The 19,799-nt window shown below is 40.9% G+C and overlaps 1 protein-coding gene across 4 annotated transcripts in view; it reads right to left on the bottom strand.

The window, feature by feature from the left end:
• Positions 1-19,799, bottom strand: part of PCCA (propionyl-CoA carboxylase subunit alpha) — a 360,537-nt gene that overhangs the window by 80,854 nt on the left and 259,884 nt on the right. For all 4 annotated transcript variants that reach the window (XM_005899258.3, XM_005899256.3, XM_070380776.1 and 1 more), the window contains one exon: positions 9,253-9,351. In XM_005899258.3, coding sequence (XP_005899320.1) covers positions 9,253-9,351 — 99 coding nt within the window. The remainder of the gene's footprint in view (positions 1-9,252; positions 9,352-19,799) is intronic.

Raw genomic sequence — 19,799 nt, forward strand, 5'->3', positions numbered from 1 at the left:
CTATCAGGGAAGCCCGGATTATCAGGCAAGACTGTGTAGACACAGGGATTCAGCAATAAAACTAGAGAGGTGTTAAATACCCACATATCCTTAAGCAAGATGGTAGACCACGCTACCTAGCAGGACATTCTAGGCAAGAAACTAAGAAACGGCAAAACCAGCAATTACCCATTCCTACTTCAAGACAAAAGGAAAGAGGTTAAAAAATAATTAGAGGACATGAATTCTTAAGCTAAGAATTCAAGGTTGAAAACTTCAAGGAATTCATGAGACTCTCTTGATCTTCTGTGACTCGTGGATTTTGAGGGACACCTTGGGCTTCCCTGGTGGCTCAGACGGTAAAGTGTCTGCCTGCAATGCTCAAGATCTCGGTTTGATTCCTGGGTCGGGAAGATCCCCTGGAGAAGGAAATGGCACCCCATTCCAGTACTCTTGCCTGGAAAATCCCATGGACAGAGGAGCCTGATAGGCTACAGTCCATGGAGTCGCAAAGAGTCAGACACGACTGACCGACTTCACTTTCACTTTCACTAGGGAGGATAAGCAAGACTCCTGGTAACAGGGAAAGAAGACAAGACTGTGGTGAGGCACACATGTGGCCCAGACGTGGATCACAGAGAAGAGACCCACGCTGGGTAACTTTAAGAAACTCTGCCTACCAGGAGGGACAGGAATCAGGAAAAGACAGAGCAGGGCATTAAGGGCATTGTGCAAGTGAGGAATTCCTCCCAAACCCACAAAATGTCCTAGAAGACCCAGACAGCTTTGGGCACTTGTCATGCCCGGGAAGAATGAATACCATGTGCCTTGGTCAACCTAGTTCCTCCAACAAGTTACTACTCACCCTTCCCCCATCCTGCAACTGCAGGTAGGAAGTGGAGGAAGCTATAAACCAAGAAAGAAGCAAGCAACACTCTTGTATTCCCTGAAAACACTTCTCAGTCTGAGAAATTTTACCAGCTTTAATCGAGAGGTGTTTTAGTTTTTTTTTTAATCAGTTTTGACATTACAATGAACTAAACTTTCAGACACATTCTCTGCCAGATAGGCTATGACTTTGCTTATGACCTGATAGCAACTTTATGCACTGTGAGAAGTGTATGTGAGCTTATGCATGGGAGGAAAAAATAAACTGAGATGACAAGTTTGAAAGAATGGTTGTAAGACAGTTACTTCTACTGGCAGCAAAAGAGTTCCATTTATGCAACGAGTTGGTTACACAGTAAAATAAATAAAGAAATGGTAAGTATTGAGAAGTACCCTGAATGCTTTTTTAATGACGATCCAGAAAATCCTGTCCTACAATGAGATGCTGCTTCACATCCATTAGGAGAGCTATTACAACAACAGCAACGATCAGAAAATACAGTGTTGGTGAAAATGTGCAGAAATTAGTCCTTGAGTAGTGCTGGTAGGAGTGTAAAATAGTGTAGCTGCTGTTGAAAACAGGATGGAGCTTCTTCAAAAGATTACCCTAGAATTACCCTGTGATCCAGCAATTCCAATTGTGGGCATATACCCCTGAGAACTAAAAGCAGGGACTAGAAGAGGTATCTGCACACCCATTTTCACGGCAATATTGTCCACAACAGCCAAAAGGCAGAAACAGCCCAAAAGTCCATCAACAGATGAATGGATAAACAAAATGTGATACGTATATATGTACTTTATGATTGATAATTAATTTTGACATGTGTCACGACACGGGTAAACCTTAAAGACATGCTCATCGAAATAAGCCAGGTTCAAACACACACACACTTTGTGAGCGCACTTCCCTGAGGAGCCTAGGGTAGTCAAATTCATAGTGACAGACAGCAGACCTGTGGCTGCCAAGCACCGTGAGGAGGGGGAACGGGGCGGGGAGGGCGGGTACTGTTTCAGGGAACAGAGTTTCAGTTTGTGAGGACAGAAAGTTCAAGAGATGGACAGTGGGTGATGGTGGCACACCAGTGTGAATGTACTTAATGTCACTGACCTGCACACCTGAAACTGGGTAAAATAGTAAATTTCATGTTTAATAATTTAGGTCTATTTTAGCACAATTTTTAAAATCCTGTTGAGGTTACAAAGTAGTGTGGAAGGAAGAAAAATCTTGATAAAAGTGCAGCAGATCTGATCTCAGGCTGGCATAGAACTCTGGTAGATGACTGGTGGGGGCTTCTCTGGAGGCTCAGTGGTAAGGAATCCACCCACTGGTACAGGAGAAGCAGGTTTGATCCCTGGGTGGGGAAGATCCCATGGAGAAAGAAATGGCAACCCACTCCAGTATTCTTGCCTGAAGAATCCCATGGACAGAGGAGCCTGGCGGGGCTACAGTCCATGGGACCATGAAGTCAGACACAACTTAGTGACTAAACCACCACCACCAGATGATGGGTGGCTTGGCATGTAAGAAAGCACGGAATGCAGGGTTCACTTTCAAAACCTTGTTTTTAAGAGGATAACCATCTAACAATGACAGGCAAGGCCAATACAAACAAATTTAAAAAATAATAAGAAAAATGGTCAAAGCAGAAGACCAGTGCTCATGGGAGACAGGATTTTGTGGTTGCTACGGTACCCCACTGTATGCATGTGTGCGTCAAAGTCAATCAGTCGTGTCCGACTCTGTGATCCCATGGCCTATACACAGTCTATGGAATTCTCTATGCAAGAATACTGGAGTGGGCAGCCTTTCCCTTCTCCAGGGGATCTTCCCAACCCAGGTTTCCCACATTGCAGGTGGATTCTTTACCAGCTGAGCCACAAGGGAAGCCCAAGAATACTGGAGTGAGTATCCTATACCTTCTCCAGCAGATTTTCCCAACCCAAGAATTGAACCGGGGTCTCCTGTATTGCAGGCAGATTCTTTACCAACTGAGCTATCCGGAAATCCCTACTGTATGCATAGAGAATTCAACAAACCGTGTCAAGTTCTCATCATCAGCTTCTCCCAAAGTCAGCCCTCTGTTTTCTGTAAACTGCCAGCACCCTACTTTAGAACCCATTACCTCATGAGTGAAGTAATACGAATATTATATCTTCTAAATGAACTTTTCCACTCCCCACTTCAATCCCGTAACCCCTCTTTTATTGTGAAGACACAAGCTCCCACAACAGCATTCTGATGGACATTACTTTCCTCTGCAAAAAGTGTCAATGACATCTCAGTTGGTGATTGAAAAGCATAGACTCTTTAACCTTCTGTTCACAACTTGGCTTCTCCAACCTAATTTTCATGTGTAGCTCACGTTACTTCCTCACTTGAATCTTCCCCATTCACCTCCCATTTCATGAACATGCAAAAGTATCTCAAATGTCATCTGAGACCCTTAGCCTGCAAAAGACACACACAAAATCACACACTTTAAGTGGCTAGGGATTCCCCAGAGATAAACGACAAATGAGAGTGACAGCTCACAAAAGCAAATACAGTTCCAGTGCTTCATATTATGGAAAAAGTCACTTTTCTGTTGACATAATTGAGAAACATTTCACAGAAACAGAAAGCCTTTTAAAGATTTGGGGGTTGGAAAGCTAAGAAGGTGGCAGACTATTAATAGAGGGAGAGAAAAACACGACTAAAAGCAGTGACGGTTTTTGTGTTTTAAATAAAAATATTTTAAAAACTAAACATATTTCAAAACCTAAAACTGGATCTTAACTCACACCATACACAATCATCAATTCCAGAAGGATTAAGGGTTTAAATGTGGAAAAGCACGACATAAAAGACAGAAGAAAATGTAGGCAAGTATCTGCAGGAGCTTGAGAGTATTGAGAGGATTGTTTAAATAAATACAAATAACACAAACCATAAAGGAGAAGACTGAAAATTCTCATGTTAAATCTCACATTCAGAACTTTACTTGTAGAACTTAAAAAGGTAAAAAAAAATACGAGCTACAGACTGGGAGAAGTTGCTTGTAACACAAATAACTGACGGGGGACTCAGGACACACAAATGAGGAAGAACTTCTGTGAACCAGTAAGAAAAAGACCGTCACATGAAAAAATGGGCGAGGTGTCCCTGGCGGTCCAGGGATTAAGAATCTGCCGGCCAACGCAGGGGGCGCAGGTTCAATCCCTGCTCTAGGAAGACCCCCCATGTCGCGGAGCCCGTGGGCCACAACTCCTGAGCCTGAGCTCCAGAGCCTGGGAGCTGCGACCACTGAAGACCGTGAGCCCAGAGCCTGTGCCTCCACGGCAAGAGAAGGCCCCGACTGAGCAGCCCACACACCGCAACTCAGAGGAGCCACCGCTCGCCACAACTAGAGAAAGCCCACAAGCAGAAAGAAAGATGCAGCACAGCCAGGAAATAAAAAATAAATAACTTTTTATTTTAAAAAAAGGGCAAAAGCCATGAACAGGTATTGTGCAGAAGAGAAAACAGGACTGTCAATAAAAATATTTTTTAAATGCTGTTACTAATCAGGGAATATGAAAGTGAAGTTGTTCAGTCGTGTCCGACTCTTTGCTATCCCATGGACTGTAGCCTACCAGGCTCCTCCATCCTTGGGATATTCCAGGCAAGAATACTGGAGTGGGTTGCCATTGCCTTTTCCAGGGGATCTGCCTGACCCAGGGATTAAACCCAGGTCTCCCGCACTGCAGGCAGACGCTTTACATCTGAGCCACCAGAGCCTCATCAGGGAATACAGTACATGTTAAAACCACAAAGGTACTATGTAAATCCCTCAGTCAGGAAAAACTTAAGTCACCTGGATATCAAGGGGTCAAACGACATGAAGAACAATTGTTAAGGGCAGAGATTCCTGTGTTTGAATTCTGGCTCTTCCATTTACTAGCAGGATGCCCTGGGCCAGCAATTGAGCCTCTACAAGCCTCAGTTTCTCCAACTGCAACATGAGAAATGACAACACCACATACTTCACTGAACTGCTGTGAGGATTAAATAAACTAAAGAAGTGTTTAGAAGAGTCAGTGCCTGGCATGGAAAGGAAACAAAAGTGTTAGCTCATTATTCATAGTGCTAATATCATCATCTCTATCACTACTGCTGCTGCTGCTGCTAAGTCGCTTCAGTCGTGTCCGACTCTGTGCGACCCCAGAGACGGCAGCCCACCAGGCTCCGCTGTCCCTGGGATTCTCCAGGCAAGAACACTGGAGTGGGTTGCCATTTCCTTCTCCAATGCATGAAAGTGAAACGTGAAAGTCAATTCGCTCAGTCGTGTCCGACTCTTTGAGACCCCATGGACTGCAGCCCACAAGCTCCTCCGCCCATGGGATTTGCAAGGCAAGAGTACTGGTAGCATGTAAATTGGTACACCCACACAGGAAAAACCATTTGGCATCACCATGTAAGACTAAGGGTGCTTAGTCCCTAAACCCAGACATTCTACTGGTATATTCCTTGAAGAAACAGTTATTTCAAGAGGAAATGTGCAGTTAAAAAAAATGGTCACAGAAGCATTGTTTGTGTTAACAAAATAAATAACACAAATGTCTCTCTAGCAGAGAAAGAATAAACAAACTGTGGTGTATTAATATAACTTAATAACATATAGCAAAGAATAAACTACATTCACTAACACGGACCAAACTACAAGTGTAACACTGGAGGAGAAAGCAGCTCCAAGAAGCCTAGACAGTGCGGTGCCATTGATACCAAGTCTAAGAACCCACATAACTAAATAATACACTGTTTGTTGTTTTAATCTGTATCTAAATATCCTGGTGGCTCAGGTGGTAAAGAATCTGCCTGGGATGCAAGAGACCCAGGTCCGATCCCTGGATCAGGAAGATCCCCTGGAGAAGGTAATGGCAACCCACTCCAGTATTCTTGCCTGGAGAATCCCAGGGACAGAGAAACCTGGTGGGCTGCCGTCTCTGGGGTCGCACAGAGTCGGACACGACTGAAGCAGCAGCAGTGGCAGCTACCACAAAAAACGCTCTTTCTGAACTCCAATTTTGTTCACATCATCACTTTCTTAGCTAAAGCTCTTCCATGGGCCCCACTGGCCTCAGAATGAAGCAGAATCTCTACTATGTAACTCACAAGGCTTCAAACCCTTGGCTCCTACTTAGTCACTCTGCTCATCACTCCGAGCTTAATCTCTGATTGTTGCTGTTGTTTGGTTGCTCAGTTATGTCTCTTTGCGACCCCATGGACTGAGGCACACCAGGCCTCCCTGTCCTTCACTGTCTCCAAGAGTTTGCTCAAACTTATGTCCTTTGAGTCAATGATGTCATCCAACCATCTCATCCTTTGTCATCCCCTTCTCTTCCTGCCTTCTATCTTTCCCAGCATCAAGGTCTTTTCCATTGAGTCGACTCTTCACATCATATTGGAGCTTCAGCATCAGTCCAGTCCTTCCAATGAATATTTGGGTTGATTTCCTTTAGAATTGACTGGTTTGATATCCTTGCAGTCCAACAGACTCTCAAGAGTCTTCTCCAACACTATAGTTCAAAAGCATCAAATCTTTCGTGCTCAGCTTTCTTTATGGTTCAACTCTCCCATCCATACCTGACTACTGGAAAAACCATAGCTTTGACTAGATGGACCTCTATTGGCAAAGTAACATCTCTGCTTTTTAATATGCTGTCTAGATTGGTCATAGCTTTTCTTCCAAGGAGCAAGTGTCTTTTAATATCATGGCTGCAGTCACCATCTGCAGTGATTTTGGAGCCCAAAGAAATAAAGTCTGTCACTGTTTCCATTGTTTCCCCATCTATTTGCCATGACGTGATGGGACTGGATGCCATGATCTTAGTTTTTCAAATGTTGAATTTTAAGCCAGCTTTTTCACTCTCCTCTTTTACCCTCATCAAGAGGCTATTCAGTTTAGAAGACTCTCAAACTGCTTTTGAACAACACCGCAGCTCAAAAGCATCAATTCTTTGGCACTCAGCCTTCTTTATGGTCCAGCTCTCACATCTGTACGTGACTACAGGACAAAGGTAAATTTAAGGCAGTGATTCTCACACTGTGGCCCCTGCAGCATGAACACGACCTAGGACCTCAGAAATGCATGCCTCACCCACACCTACTACATGAGAATAAACTCTACAGGTGGGTCCAACCACTTGAGTTTTACCAAGAAGTTTTAACCTTCCACTTGATTCCAAAGCACCCAGAAGTCTGAGCAGCACTGGTTTAAAACATAAATGAGAGATGAATTAGTCTCTGCAGAGCTCCGTGGGAGAACGAAAAGCACTGCACAGCGCAGTGGTTAGCAGTGCACAAGCTGGGGCCCCGGGGCCAGGGCTCAAATTTCCGCTCAGCTCCTCCCTGGCGCTGCCATCCCAGGGAGGTCACTTAGCTTGCCTCGGCACAGATCCTACAGAAGGCTGCCTGGAATTCAATGCTGGTCCTCTTTCCCAAGAGCTGTGTGACACTAAGCAAGTCATTTACCTTCTCTCTGCCTCAGTTACTTCATTTACCAAAGTGTAAATAAGAGCACCTGCTTCGTGTAGTTCTTGTGAAAAGGAAATGACTTAATATAATGTGCTATGCTTAGAACTGTACTTATACCCATTAAGCGCTATGTATTACTATAATTATTATTAATTTCACAGGAACACATTATATTTTAGAGATAAAAGAGAGTTGACACTGAGTATTAACGCCCACAGAAAGGAAGTAAAACTCATCTATTCTGATGAGGAAAAATTTTCCTCATCTTTTACTAGGTAAGTGATTTTTTTTTTTTCCAGTTTACCACTCATCTCTCCGAGTTTACTTTTTTCCCAATGATGGAGCACTTAACTAGAAGTAATAACCTTCTCCAAAAAGTCAAGGGGGTCTGCTTGAGGGCCATTTATGTCACATTAACACTTCTTTTTTAAACAAAGCACTTATGAAGAATGAAAAGAGATTTAATGAGCATTATTCCTATGCTTGGGAAAATATTTCTGGGGATTATTCCAAATGCATACCTGGTGTTATTTTTATCTAGAAACTTTGCATGTAAAAATGCTGGTAAGACACCCCTGTGCAGTCATTGAGAAGAACACTGAAAATACCATGATGCAAAGATGTGGAGGGCAGGACTCTGTATCTCTCTCTCCTCACTACCAAGAGGTCATGTACTGTGTTCCCCAGAACAAAGCACATGAATGTCAGCCACAGCACATCCAGGGTAGAACATATTCCATTCACATAAACAGGGGCAGCAAAACCATGTGTTCTGAAGACAGAATAACTGGACGTCCCTGATAGGAGATTATGCAGTGAAATTTTCCCAAGGGTCTCTTAGTGTTTAACCTCATACTTTGAAGAAGAAAGAAAATATGAGAGAGACAAAACATACCAGGGCAAGTCACAAAACCAAAGTCTAAATAGAGGGCTCATTACTGAGAGTTCATTGCTTCTTGCAACCACAAAGGTAATAAAATAGAAGCTTAAAAATGAGTTTAGTTATTAATATTCATTGAGAGTCTAGAATTCCCCGCACCCCAGTTTCTAATAGAAGTATGTATGAATCTGGGGTATATAATCTTTATCTGTGACTTTCTTGATTTCTCTAGGTTTTAGAAAAAATCAGTTTCCTGTGTAAAATCAAGTTAAGAGAATGCAAAAACATTTTCATAGAAACGAAAAAAAATGAGTATTTTTAATGCTATGGAGGGCTTACGATTTTTATTTGCACGTGAGAGCCGTATGTTCTGTGCTATTCTGTTTTGTTTTTCCTGGACCTCAACTATGTGGTGAGGTAAAGGAATTTTGGCAGAATCTGTTTTCATAATTTTCTACTTTCACATATAGGACACCGATTTCAAAGAACATTCAATCAATGCTAGATTTCAAGGCATATCCTCAATGCAACAACAAATTTTATATTGGGGAAAAAAAGAAGGGTTAACAAGTTAAGATTACTTAATTTTTAAAAGGCACCCATGTACTATGGCAAGTCAACCTGAATAGCTCATGTTTCTGTTGACCCAATACCCCACAATTTCAATTACAGAGGAAGGAGAAGGAACAAAGTCATATTTTACAACTAAAACCCCAAAATGGCAAAGAAAACTGCTAATCTTCTAATATTTTTAGAAAAGCACATAGCATGCTTCATTTATACCAAAATATAATACATAACCTTCCTGGATTGCCTGGAAAAGGAACAAGCGGATTCCTCAGAACAGGATGCAACTCAAGATCCTCTAAAACAAGAAACAATGTCTCAACTATAAGATGCCTGAGGCGGATGAAATGTAGCTTCGCCTACTGTATCTGTCAGTATTAGTGACACAGCTACTGGTAAGGATACAGACGGGGCCCTCTAAGTAACTCATCAGAACGTTTACCTGTATCGTCCTCTGAGTGCCATCAACGTTGACAGACAACAAGGGTGAAGCCAGGTTCCACGTGCTGGTCACATTTAGTTTCGACCCATCAACTTCCACCTGTTGTGACACCAAAGAAGACTGTTACCATGAAGAAAGACAGAGAACTGATCTCAAGTTCATTGCTGCATACAAAGCAGCAGCCATCCTAAACAGATGGCTCCCCAAACAGCCTGTCACGTTTACTGCTCCCGCCATGAAAGACAGGGTCCAGCGAGAGTCTTCTCAGGCATCTCTGGGGAGAGGCGAAGGGCCTGGGCACAGCTGCCTCTGGGTACTGAGGTTTCGAGTGATTTCCAGCAAGTAACAAACAGCCTTCTAACTCTAAACCTATCTGGACATGCTACATTTACCGCAATTAGACAAGTAATGCATATAAATTTCAGTGACACTTTGCAACCCACACAACAGGGCTTGCATATAATATCCTCTCCAAGGACCAAGAAAGAACTTTTTCTGTGTTAATTTTAATGAAGGACTATGCATTGTTATCTTAATTAAACCGAAGCTTTAATTAGGCACAATTCTTTGGCATTGAATATTAAAAGTCTATTTGAACTTTGCAAACTTCTGCCATATTGTTGTCCATCATAAATGACTAATTTCATCAAGTCATTGTTCATGGAGTTATCCCCCAAAGCCCACAATCTTCTAAAACAGATATTCTTAGCAGAAACATTTTAATAGCCAAGTAAATAAAAGCAATTGAAAGGAAAAACAACTCAAAGCTAACTTGAAAGTATCATTCCTCATTTCTTCCTTTTCATTCACCCATTTCCTAATTCTTCAATATGAGAGGGAAGGGAAAATATACATGATCCTTAACAATTCTTTGACTACCAATCCTGTTAAAAGATACTCACTAAAATCAAAGACACACAGACTTGTACTGTTTAGAAGAATATGTGCCTACCTATACATTTGGATAGTTATTTGAGTGTGTGCTCAGTTGCTCAGTCATGTCGGACTCTTTGTGAACCCATGGACTTTGGCCTGCCGGGCTTCTCTGTCCATGGGACTCTCCAGGCAAGTATACTTAGAGTGGGCTGCACTTCCTTCTCCAGGGGATCTTCCCAGCCCAGGGATTGAACTGGCATCTCCTGCACTGCCAGGTGGATTCTTTACCACTGAGCCACCTGGGAAGCCATTTATGTATATATATTTCCCCTCTAATGTGGTCATGAAGTCTAAAAACAAAGGTTACTGGCTATGTAATAAAGTATCAGTAGGACATACATCAGGCACTGGCTTGAATTTCCAGGTTTAGTGGCCTCTCTGCACACAAAGTAGAATTCAGTTACAGGCAAGAAAAAAACAACGGCTTTGGAATCACTGACTTGGGACTCACTTGACATTGCTGTTTTACCAAATGAAAGTTGTATACTAAGTTGGTGTATTTAACTTCTCTGAGCTTCAGTTCCAAACCATAATACAGTAAAAATGGCTATCTGAGAGGGTGCTAAATAAGTTAACATATGAAAGTCTCAACCAATATGCTTGTCAGGGTAGGTCATAAATATTTTCTTTCTTCCCCTATCTCTTAATAATTTTATTGTCCTACCCTTAAAATAGTTTTAAAAATAAGGTCAGATAATAATATCTCATATATTACTTATATATTACTCATATATTACTTACTATTAAACTACTACATGATAAAGATGTAAGAAGCAGAAAAGGCTGCAGTTTTGATTAAAGCAGCACTAATATCCTTTAAATCATGCTATTCAGCTTTCACCCCCAAATTAAGTATCTCCTTATGCAATAAAAGAGTTCCAAAAGAAGTTCTCAAAAGTAAGAGTTTTACAAACAGTAAATGCTAAAAATGTCTTCTAAAACTGAAATATTGCTTTAAAATAATTCTAAATTTAAAAGTTTAGAGAAGCTCACCAATCAATTATAGAAGTTTTGTTTGTTAAAAAGAGAAAGTTAGATGTTGTAAAGAAAGCTTTTGAATGATAAGCATTTAAAATTTGTAGTTGATATTAATTTCAAGTCAGACGGGCTCACAAGGAAACCACAATCGCTGTCTTTAGGGCACATGAAGGGGAACTGAGAAAAGTATCTCACCTACTCAGATCCCCTTAAAGGAGGAGCCGGGTTATTACGCCCTGAAGTAAACCACTGTTGTGCGTGCGTGCTAAGTCGCTTCAGTCATGTCTGCCTCTTGCAACCCCATGGATTGTATGACTGTCTGAATAAAACACGATATATCCACACAACAGCATATTATATACTTGGCAATTAAAACAGATGAAATACTAATACATGCTACAACACAGATGAACATTGAAAACATGCTAACTGCAAGAAGACAGTCACAGTAGACCACAAATTATACGGCTTCAAGGCAAACAGTAAGCAGGGCTACAGGTAGCAAGAAGCCTCTTTGATGACAAATAGGATCCGCAGTCACTGGTCCAGGTCCTCGCAGCAAAGCCTTGTGGGGACACTGGGGGTCTGAGTTCTCTGTCCCACCTCCACAGTTATGAGGCCACTGTGACCACATTCCCACTGGCCCCTCTCACATGTATCCAGACTCCATGCCTCAGTGGAAGGAGGGGAGAGAGGGGAAGAAGCCTAAAGTACTCCGGTGCCTAGAAGGAGCTAGCCAAACCAAAAGAGACCAAGACCCTGCTTATTAGCAAGCTTTTCTTCCCCCTCACCCCCTACTAAGGATCATATGTGATAAAGAAACTATATTTCCTTATACACCTGATAAGTAATGAATGTGAACGTGCATGCTCACAATCTAACTGAAGGGACAGCTCCAAATCCCAAACTAGGAAACAGATCTGCAAATGTTAAGTGAGGATGAGAACATGCCGAAAGCCATTATATACCTCATCAGCCCCCAAGCAACAGACAGATTTCTAAACAACATCAAACAAATGACAGAAAACCATAATTCTGAACAGCAGATGCAGATTCTGTTGATGCTGTCATTAGATGAGTGGAAGCTGCTGCTGCTAAGTCGCCTCAGTCGTGTCCGACTCTGTGCGACCCCATAGACGGCAGCCCACCAGGCTCCTCCGTCCCTGGGATTCTCCAGGCAAGAACACTGGAGTGGGTTGCCATTTCCTTCTCCAATGCATGAAAGTGAAAAGCGAAAGCGAAGTCGCTCAGTTGTCCCCGACCCCCAGCGACCCCATGGACTAGAGCTTACCAGGCTCCTCCATCCATTAGATTTCCCAGGCAAGAGTACTGGAGTGGAGTGCCATTGCCTTCTCCGTAAGTGGAAGCTAGATGTAAGTATAAGCCATACAGAGGTAGGGAATGTCTCTTTAAACCACAGTTCAACACCACAGAGAGGTGGAGGCAGACATGAAGAATCCTTGTTACCATGCCAAACATACTGTTCACACGTAATTTTTCAGCTGAAGTGACTAAGCAGCAGACACAGAGGCTAAATGGCATTTATTTCACTAGTGCAACACTGAGAACCTGGCATAAAGAACCACCCTGTTATCTCAGTGCTGAAAACTGAGGGGAAATGAAATCGAGGGCAAAGGAAGTAACAGGTCTGAGACACAGTTAGGGTACCCGGCCTGACAAGGAAAAGCTGCAAGCAACCTATATGTACAGCCAACCACCTACACCACTGCAACATAAATAATAATCAGAAAACAATCAATATTGGATCTCTGCAAAGAATTTTCCCCAAAATTTTGAGGAAAAAAAAAAAAGGTAAATTAAGAGCATTCAACACAAGAACTCCTCAAAGAAATACAGGAAGAGTTCAGATAAATAATTCTCCAAAGTCTCAAAGACAGTCATAGGAAACGTGACCCTTCTTTGAAAAAAAAAAAAAATGAGCTCAAAGAAGAAAAACAAAGGTTCAAAGAAGAGATTAAACAACAACAGAAGGAAATGAAAATCAAGCTGGTAGAACTCAGGAAAAAAATGAAGAGAAAAATAACATTATAGAGATAAAAGCAACGTTAAGAAGCACCAAAAATAGAATAAATGTGACTAAAAAGAAAGACAAGGACTGTACCAATTCTCCTTCAAAAGTACTACAAGCAAAGAAGAATAGGGAATTCCCTGGCAAACCAGTGGTTAAAGCTCCACACTTTCACTGCCGAGGGCCCAGGTTCAATCCCTGGTAAGGAAACGAGGATTCCACAAATCATGTGGTGCAGCCCAGCCCGAGCCACTGAAAGAAGGAAGAAGTGTAGATTAAAGGATATAATGGGGGAAAGCTTTGCAAAATAAACAAAATATTAAATCTGTAGATCAATGCTTATCTTTAAGAATAAAGAAGGAATTATGTGGATATTTAGGCAAAAATAAGAAATCATGCACAAGCAAGGAAAAAATTCAGGTTGGCCTAAACTTCTCAAGAGCAACACTGATACAGAAAACCACAGAGCAATGTGCTCTAAGTACTAAAAAAATTAAAGGTTGTCTCCCAACATTTTCCTTTTATACTCAGCCAACCTGTCCTTAAGAGTGTATCCTAAAACATAACCTGCACCATATATGAACACCTTCTTTAAAAATGAGGCATCTCTGTACATAGATATGAAAACATCCCCAAGAAGATGCAGAATATTATTTATAATATGCTATCATTAATTAAGAAAAAAAATGTTAAATGTGTGTTTGTTTTGTTTTTTTCACTTTATAGCCACAGTGCACACACAGCTTGTAGAATGAATCTTAGTTCTCCAACTAGGGATTGAACCTGTGTCCTCAGCAATGAAAGTGCAGAGTCTTAACCACTGGACGGCCAAGTTTGTGTTTTAAACACAGAGAACACCACTTGAAAGATGTGTAAGAGAATCAGAGTAGCTGAGAAACAGGAAAGGGAAGCATGCTTTTCACTGCCAATCCACTCATACTTTTTGAATTTTACATTAGTTTACAAATTTACAAAATTACATATGCATATGTATTTTATATATTAAAAATCTTTCCAGTGAGGAGAAGTGTAACTGCCTAATTCCTCATGTAATCAACACCTACTTTAGATCTTTCACTAATAGCACATAATAAATGGTAGCTGTTCTTTTAAAACTTCAATTTGGCCAACAGAGCAATCAGTCCAGTTCAGTTCAGTCACTCAGTTGTGTCCAACTCTTTGCGACCCCATGAACCCACAGCACACCAGGCCTCCCTGTCCATCACCAACTCCCAGAGTCCACCCAAATCCACGTCCATTGAGTTGGTGATGCCATCCAACCATCTCATCCTCTGTTGTCCCCTTCTCCTCCTGCCCTCGATCTTTCCCAGCATCAGGGTCTTTTCCAATGAGTCAGATCTTCGCATCAGGTGGCCAAAGTATTGGAGTTTCAGCTTCAACATCAGTCCTTCCAATGAACACCCAGGACTGATCTCCTTTAGGATGGACTGGTTGGATCTACTTGGATCAAGGGACTCAAGAGTCTTCTCCAACACCACAGTTCAAAAATATCAGATCTTCGGCGCTCAGCTTTCTTTATAGTCCAACTCTCACATCCATACATGACCACTGGAAATACCACAGCCTTGACTGGAGGAACCTTTGTTGACAAAGTAATGTCTCTGCTTTTTAATATGCTGTCTAGGTTGGTCATAACTTTCCTTCCAAGGAGTAAGCGTCTTTTAATTTCACGGCTGCGGTCACCATCTGCAGTGATTTTGGAGACCCAAAAAATAAAGCCAGTCACTGTTTCCACTGTTTCCCCATCTATTTCCCATGAAGTGATGGGACCAGAAGCCACGATCTTTGTTTTCTGAATGTTGAGCTTTAAGCCAACTTTTTCCTGTCTCCTCTTTCACTTTCATCAAGAGGCTTTTTAGTTCTTCACTTTCTGGCATAAGGGTGGTATCGTCTGCATATCTGAGGTTATTGATATTTCTCCTGGCAATCTTGATTCCAGCTTGTGCTTCTTCCAGCCCAGCGTCTCTCATGATGTACTCTGCACATAAGTTAAATAAGCAGGGTGACAATATACAGCCTTGACGTACTGCTTTTCCTATTTGGAACCAGTCTGTTCCATGTCCAGTTCTAACTGTTGCTTCCTGACCTGCATACAGGTTTCTCAAGAGGCAGGTCAGGTGGTCTGGTATTCCCATCTCTTTCAGAACTTTCCACAGTTTACTGTGATCCACACAGTCAAAGGCTTTGGCATAGTCAATAAAGCAGAAATAGATAGAAAAACAGGAGTGAATCCATGAATGAAGGGCAAACATAAGGACTAATGGTTGTATTGAGGCAGAGAGACAGACCTTGAACTGGCTGCTAGTCTTCAGCTGCAAGGGGAGGGACTCAGGGCAGGGAACATGAAGGTTGACAAGAGGAGGGAGAGGTGGTGATGCAGACCATTGATATGAGCTTCAAAGAACAATGGTTTTACAAGAGGGAGGGGAACAGTGGTCTCAAATGAAACCGGGAGAAAACCAGTCCCACCTCCCAGCTCCAAGGTGCACACTGTCTGAGAAACTCTCCAGCCAGGTTTAACTCTCCTGCCAGATTTCCCTCTGTTCAGGCAAGTAAGAAGTGAAACATTCAGAGAAACGGCTGAGAATCCAGGGGAGTTTGTTGATGACAAAGCAAGAGATACAAAAGGCACAGTGGAGAAGGTAGAGAGCAAGTAGAGAGTTCATGTTGAACAACAGAGAAAGGAGATTTAGGATAACAGATGACTGGATATTTAGGCTAACAGATGACTAAATAGGCTTTCAAACTGCCCACCTCCTCTCCATCTGCACCACTACCATCTTAGCCAAACGTGCTACCATCTCACACCTGGACCACTGTGAGAGACCAGCCTTCCCACATACATGCTTCCATATATATAATTGGTTCTCCTCACCATAAGCAGAATAATCACAAAACTGATCTTTTACAAAATCAGAAATAAAGGGAAAATAAAAACAACCTTAGAATATCCCAATGGAGGTCCTGCCTGCTTTGAAAACTGTAAACTCTTAAAAAGACATATAACACGGTGATCTTCTGTATAAAGATACCATATTTCACAACATTCTGTAATCATTTAAAAATTATATTCTATTTAAAACACTGACATTATCAACTTGGATTAACCAGAGCAAGGCTATGGTGGGTGGAATTCATGAAATTCATCTCAACACACTCTTTTCTGGTAACTTTTCCCCAGCTTAATCAAAGAGATCAGCTCAGTTGAAAATTGTTCATAGTAAGAATATTTACGATGCTTGAAAATAGCAGCTCAAAAACAATGTCTTTCCTATTTTAAGAAAGCATTTTCTCATGTTTAGCAAATCTACCTGTAACTTCGTATTCCATTAAAAGCATTTTACTGTATCTGTGGTACAGATAATGTTGATGTGGAATATTTTCCATGAGTTGTTTGGAACATTCAATTTTCCTATCTACGTAATCATAAGGGAAAAAGAAAGTACACACCCTAAACTAATCTGACATATGAGAGAGATTACTTACATCCTTTACGATTAAAAAACAAAAAAGCACTTCCTCCGAGATACCTCATGACACAGTTACAGCTTCTATTGGAGTACGCACCTGCTAAACAGTTTTTTTCAACATTAGGAATGTAAGACCTACAAAACAAAACATTTGCCAAAAAGCATTTCCAAAGATAATAAAAATTTGGGACCATCCTGGCTGTAAGAAGTGTTTGTGATTTGTCATAAAAGTCTTTGTTTGGGTCACACACAAATTCTAAATTCGCTTTTTGTCATCAAATGTTAAGTTGATTAGCACAGAGTTAAATTGAAGATAAAAATCAAGGTGTTCCACTAGTTTAAAAAGACTTTGATCTTGTATCTTGATTCTATTTCTGGAAACAATATGAAGGATGAGAAAGACTTGTTAATCAAGCCATAACTAATTCTCAGAAAGGAATAACTAGTTCCTGCCCCTTTAATAGGCTTTCAGAGTTAATCTTAAAAATAATCGCTCTGCAAAAAAAAGTGGAAAAAGATCTGCAGTTTTCTGATTTCACTATTACGCTAGAAAGGATCCTGGAAAACTCTGGCCCAACCCTCTCTTCCTTTTATTTCATGTGTTGGGAAATTACAGAACCATACAAAGTGTGTAAGTTATAGAAGCAACTATCTTATAATTCTCCTGAGTGTATGACTGAAATCCACATGTCAAAAGCAAAAGTAACCAAAGTAAATCTAAATACTGAGACACAATGTTTGACCACAGTGGTCACGCAGTGTGTATTTTACCTTGAAAGAAAACGGCTCTATAGAAAGACAGCTACTGGTTCTTTTGGCTTTTATCTCGTAAGTACTGTTTACAAAAATATGATTATTAGATGTGTGTCAAATAGATGAGGTTCATCCACACTCCCTAATAACAAAGGAATCTATACATGACGCAGTTGATTAAAGTGGGACAGTACCACCACCCAACATTATCACAGTTCACTGACTTTCACATAAACTGCTGATGGATATATAGAATACAAATATACTTTTTAAAAAATTCCAGAAGTTAGGATATTGAAAATAAGAAGCACGTAATTTTCACATTTGCTGTTCAATCGCTAAGTCGTGTCCGACTCTCTGCGACCCCACGGACTGCAGCACACCAGGCTTCCCTGGCCTACTTTTCGTATCATTTATATCTATTAACTTTGCAAAGTTATTTACCTCTGCATTTATTTCTCCAGTAAACTATGAGAAAAATAACTCATTTTATTATAATAAGGAATATTTTTTAATATTTTAGTATGGACTATAATAGTGTTAAATATTAATACAACACTAAGAGAGTAGGTTTTCTTTATCCTGTTCCTCTATTTACTAAAATACTTTATTATTTTAAAACACGGTTATGATACCTCTCCTGCCCTTCTAGAGGGAAATGAGAAAACTTGTTTTCTGAAAATAAACAGAGACCACCATTTTCCATGAGTTTATTCCTTATTACCCTGAAAGTCTTATTTCTTTTCCAAGTGTATGTGTAATAATGACAAAAACATCAACATCAAGAGGAATTAGACATAATGATGATGAAGATCTGTTAATCTGTCACAAAAGATTACATTAAGTATGAATGTATTAGAAATGTAATTAAATATATCTTAAAGGATGTGAACTGCCGAAACAAAGTTTAGGTACAGATCTACAATCAGCCAGGTTGACTAGTTTCTGTTTAATTATAGCCTCGTTAATTCATCAGTAACAACTTGGATTTCAGTTGGATTTTTTTTTTTAAATCCTACATTATTTTGCTCACAGTTTAATTATAGTAGTACTTTCTTTTGGATTGGTGTCGAAAGGGTTATTCTCTGCACATACTGTTGTAAATTAGATCAGCTTAATGAACCTCTCTAGGTAGAGGAGCTTAACACGTCAAGCATCTGAAACTGACTTAACTTCTCCAAGTTTACCGAATGGTGGTGGAATCCGGTGTCTTCTCTGTAGCACTGTCCTCAACAGTCAGAATGCCTGTGTCTGAACCTCAGCTCCACAAGTCACCCAATTATTCGTGCCTGTTTCTTCATACGTCACATCTATTCTCACAGAGCGGTTGTGAGGAAAAGGTCAAGCACTCAGAGCGGTATCTGGCACAAAAGTCCTCAATACATGCCACCTGTCGGCGGTGGTCCCCTTTACTGACACATGTACTCTCCCACAGTACTGATCACTCTCAATCTGTTTGTTTCCGTTTCCAAGCATACCTACTTTTGTTTGTTCTTCCATGAATACCTCCTCCATTATCTAGCCTTTTGATTTCACCTGATTCCTATTAGCATTTATTTTGCTTTTCAGATAATTCCCCAGTAAAGTCCCATTGCCTCAGCTGGTGGTTCACCACCACAGGATCCCAGTGGGTTACGGGACTTCACAGCAGTGTTTTAAGTCTTCCCTCTTCTAAATTCCCATATGCTGTCACTGTGATGTGCTATTCTGTGCTGTTATCTACATTATATAATATCTCTCTGTGACTGTTCGACATTCCAGAACTATCCAGAGACACGCAGAGTTTGTCCAAATAGACCATTTCTTCCAGCCTAAAGCAAATATATCTGATATTCTGTTTTCTATGTTTCTACTATAAAAGAGTATTCAGTGGTTCTGTCCTCTCAGCCTCTGCAACCTTCAGTGACATTATTCCTCATAGATACACTAAGAAACTGTAGTATAGCGTATTTACTCTTCCCAAAATCAGTATACATTTTATGTCCTTTAAAAAAAAAGCAAAAACATGTTTTTTAAAACTTCAGCTCAAAATCTTCCTTGGCTTCTGGTTGCTTAATAAATATAAGTCTCAACACAGCCCTCAAGATCTTGGGTACTGATGTCTCCATCTGGCAACCTCTCATTCCTGTCGTTCCCTCTCCCTTACTCAGCAGAGGTGCACAAGACCCTATTCCCTGATCTTTATTCCCACTGTTTACTAAACGTGAAACAGTCAACTCGGCTCAATAGACATCTACCATCCATTCTTCATTATCTAGGATGTAAGCTCTTTATTTCCTCAGTTTGCTCCTGTCTTACTGCTCCATTCTCCCTGAACCCACCAACATCATCTCTAATCCTCTGCTAAACTGGACAGCATC

This window comes from Bos mutus, chromosome 12 (genome assembly GCF_027580195.1).
Source record: "Bos mutus isolate GX-2022 chromosome 12, NWIPB_WYAK_1.1, whole genome shotgun sequence".
Taxonomy (NCBI): Eukaryota; Metazoa; Chordata; class Mammalia; order Artiodactyla; family Bovidae; genus Bos; species Bos mutus.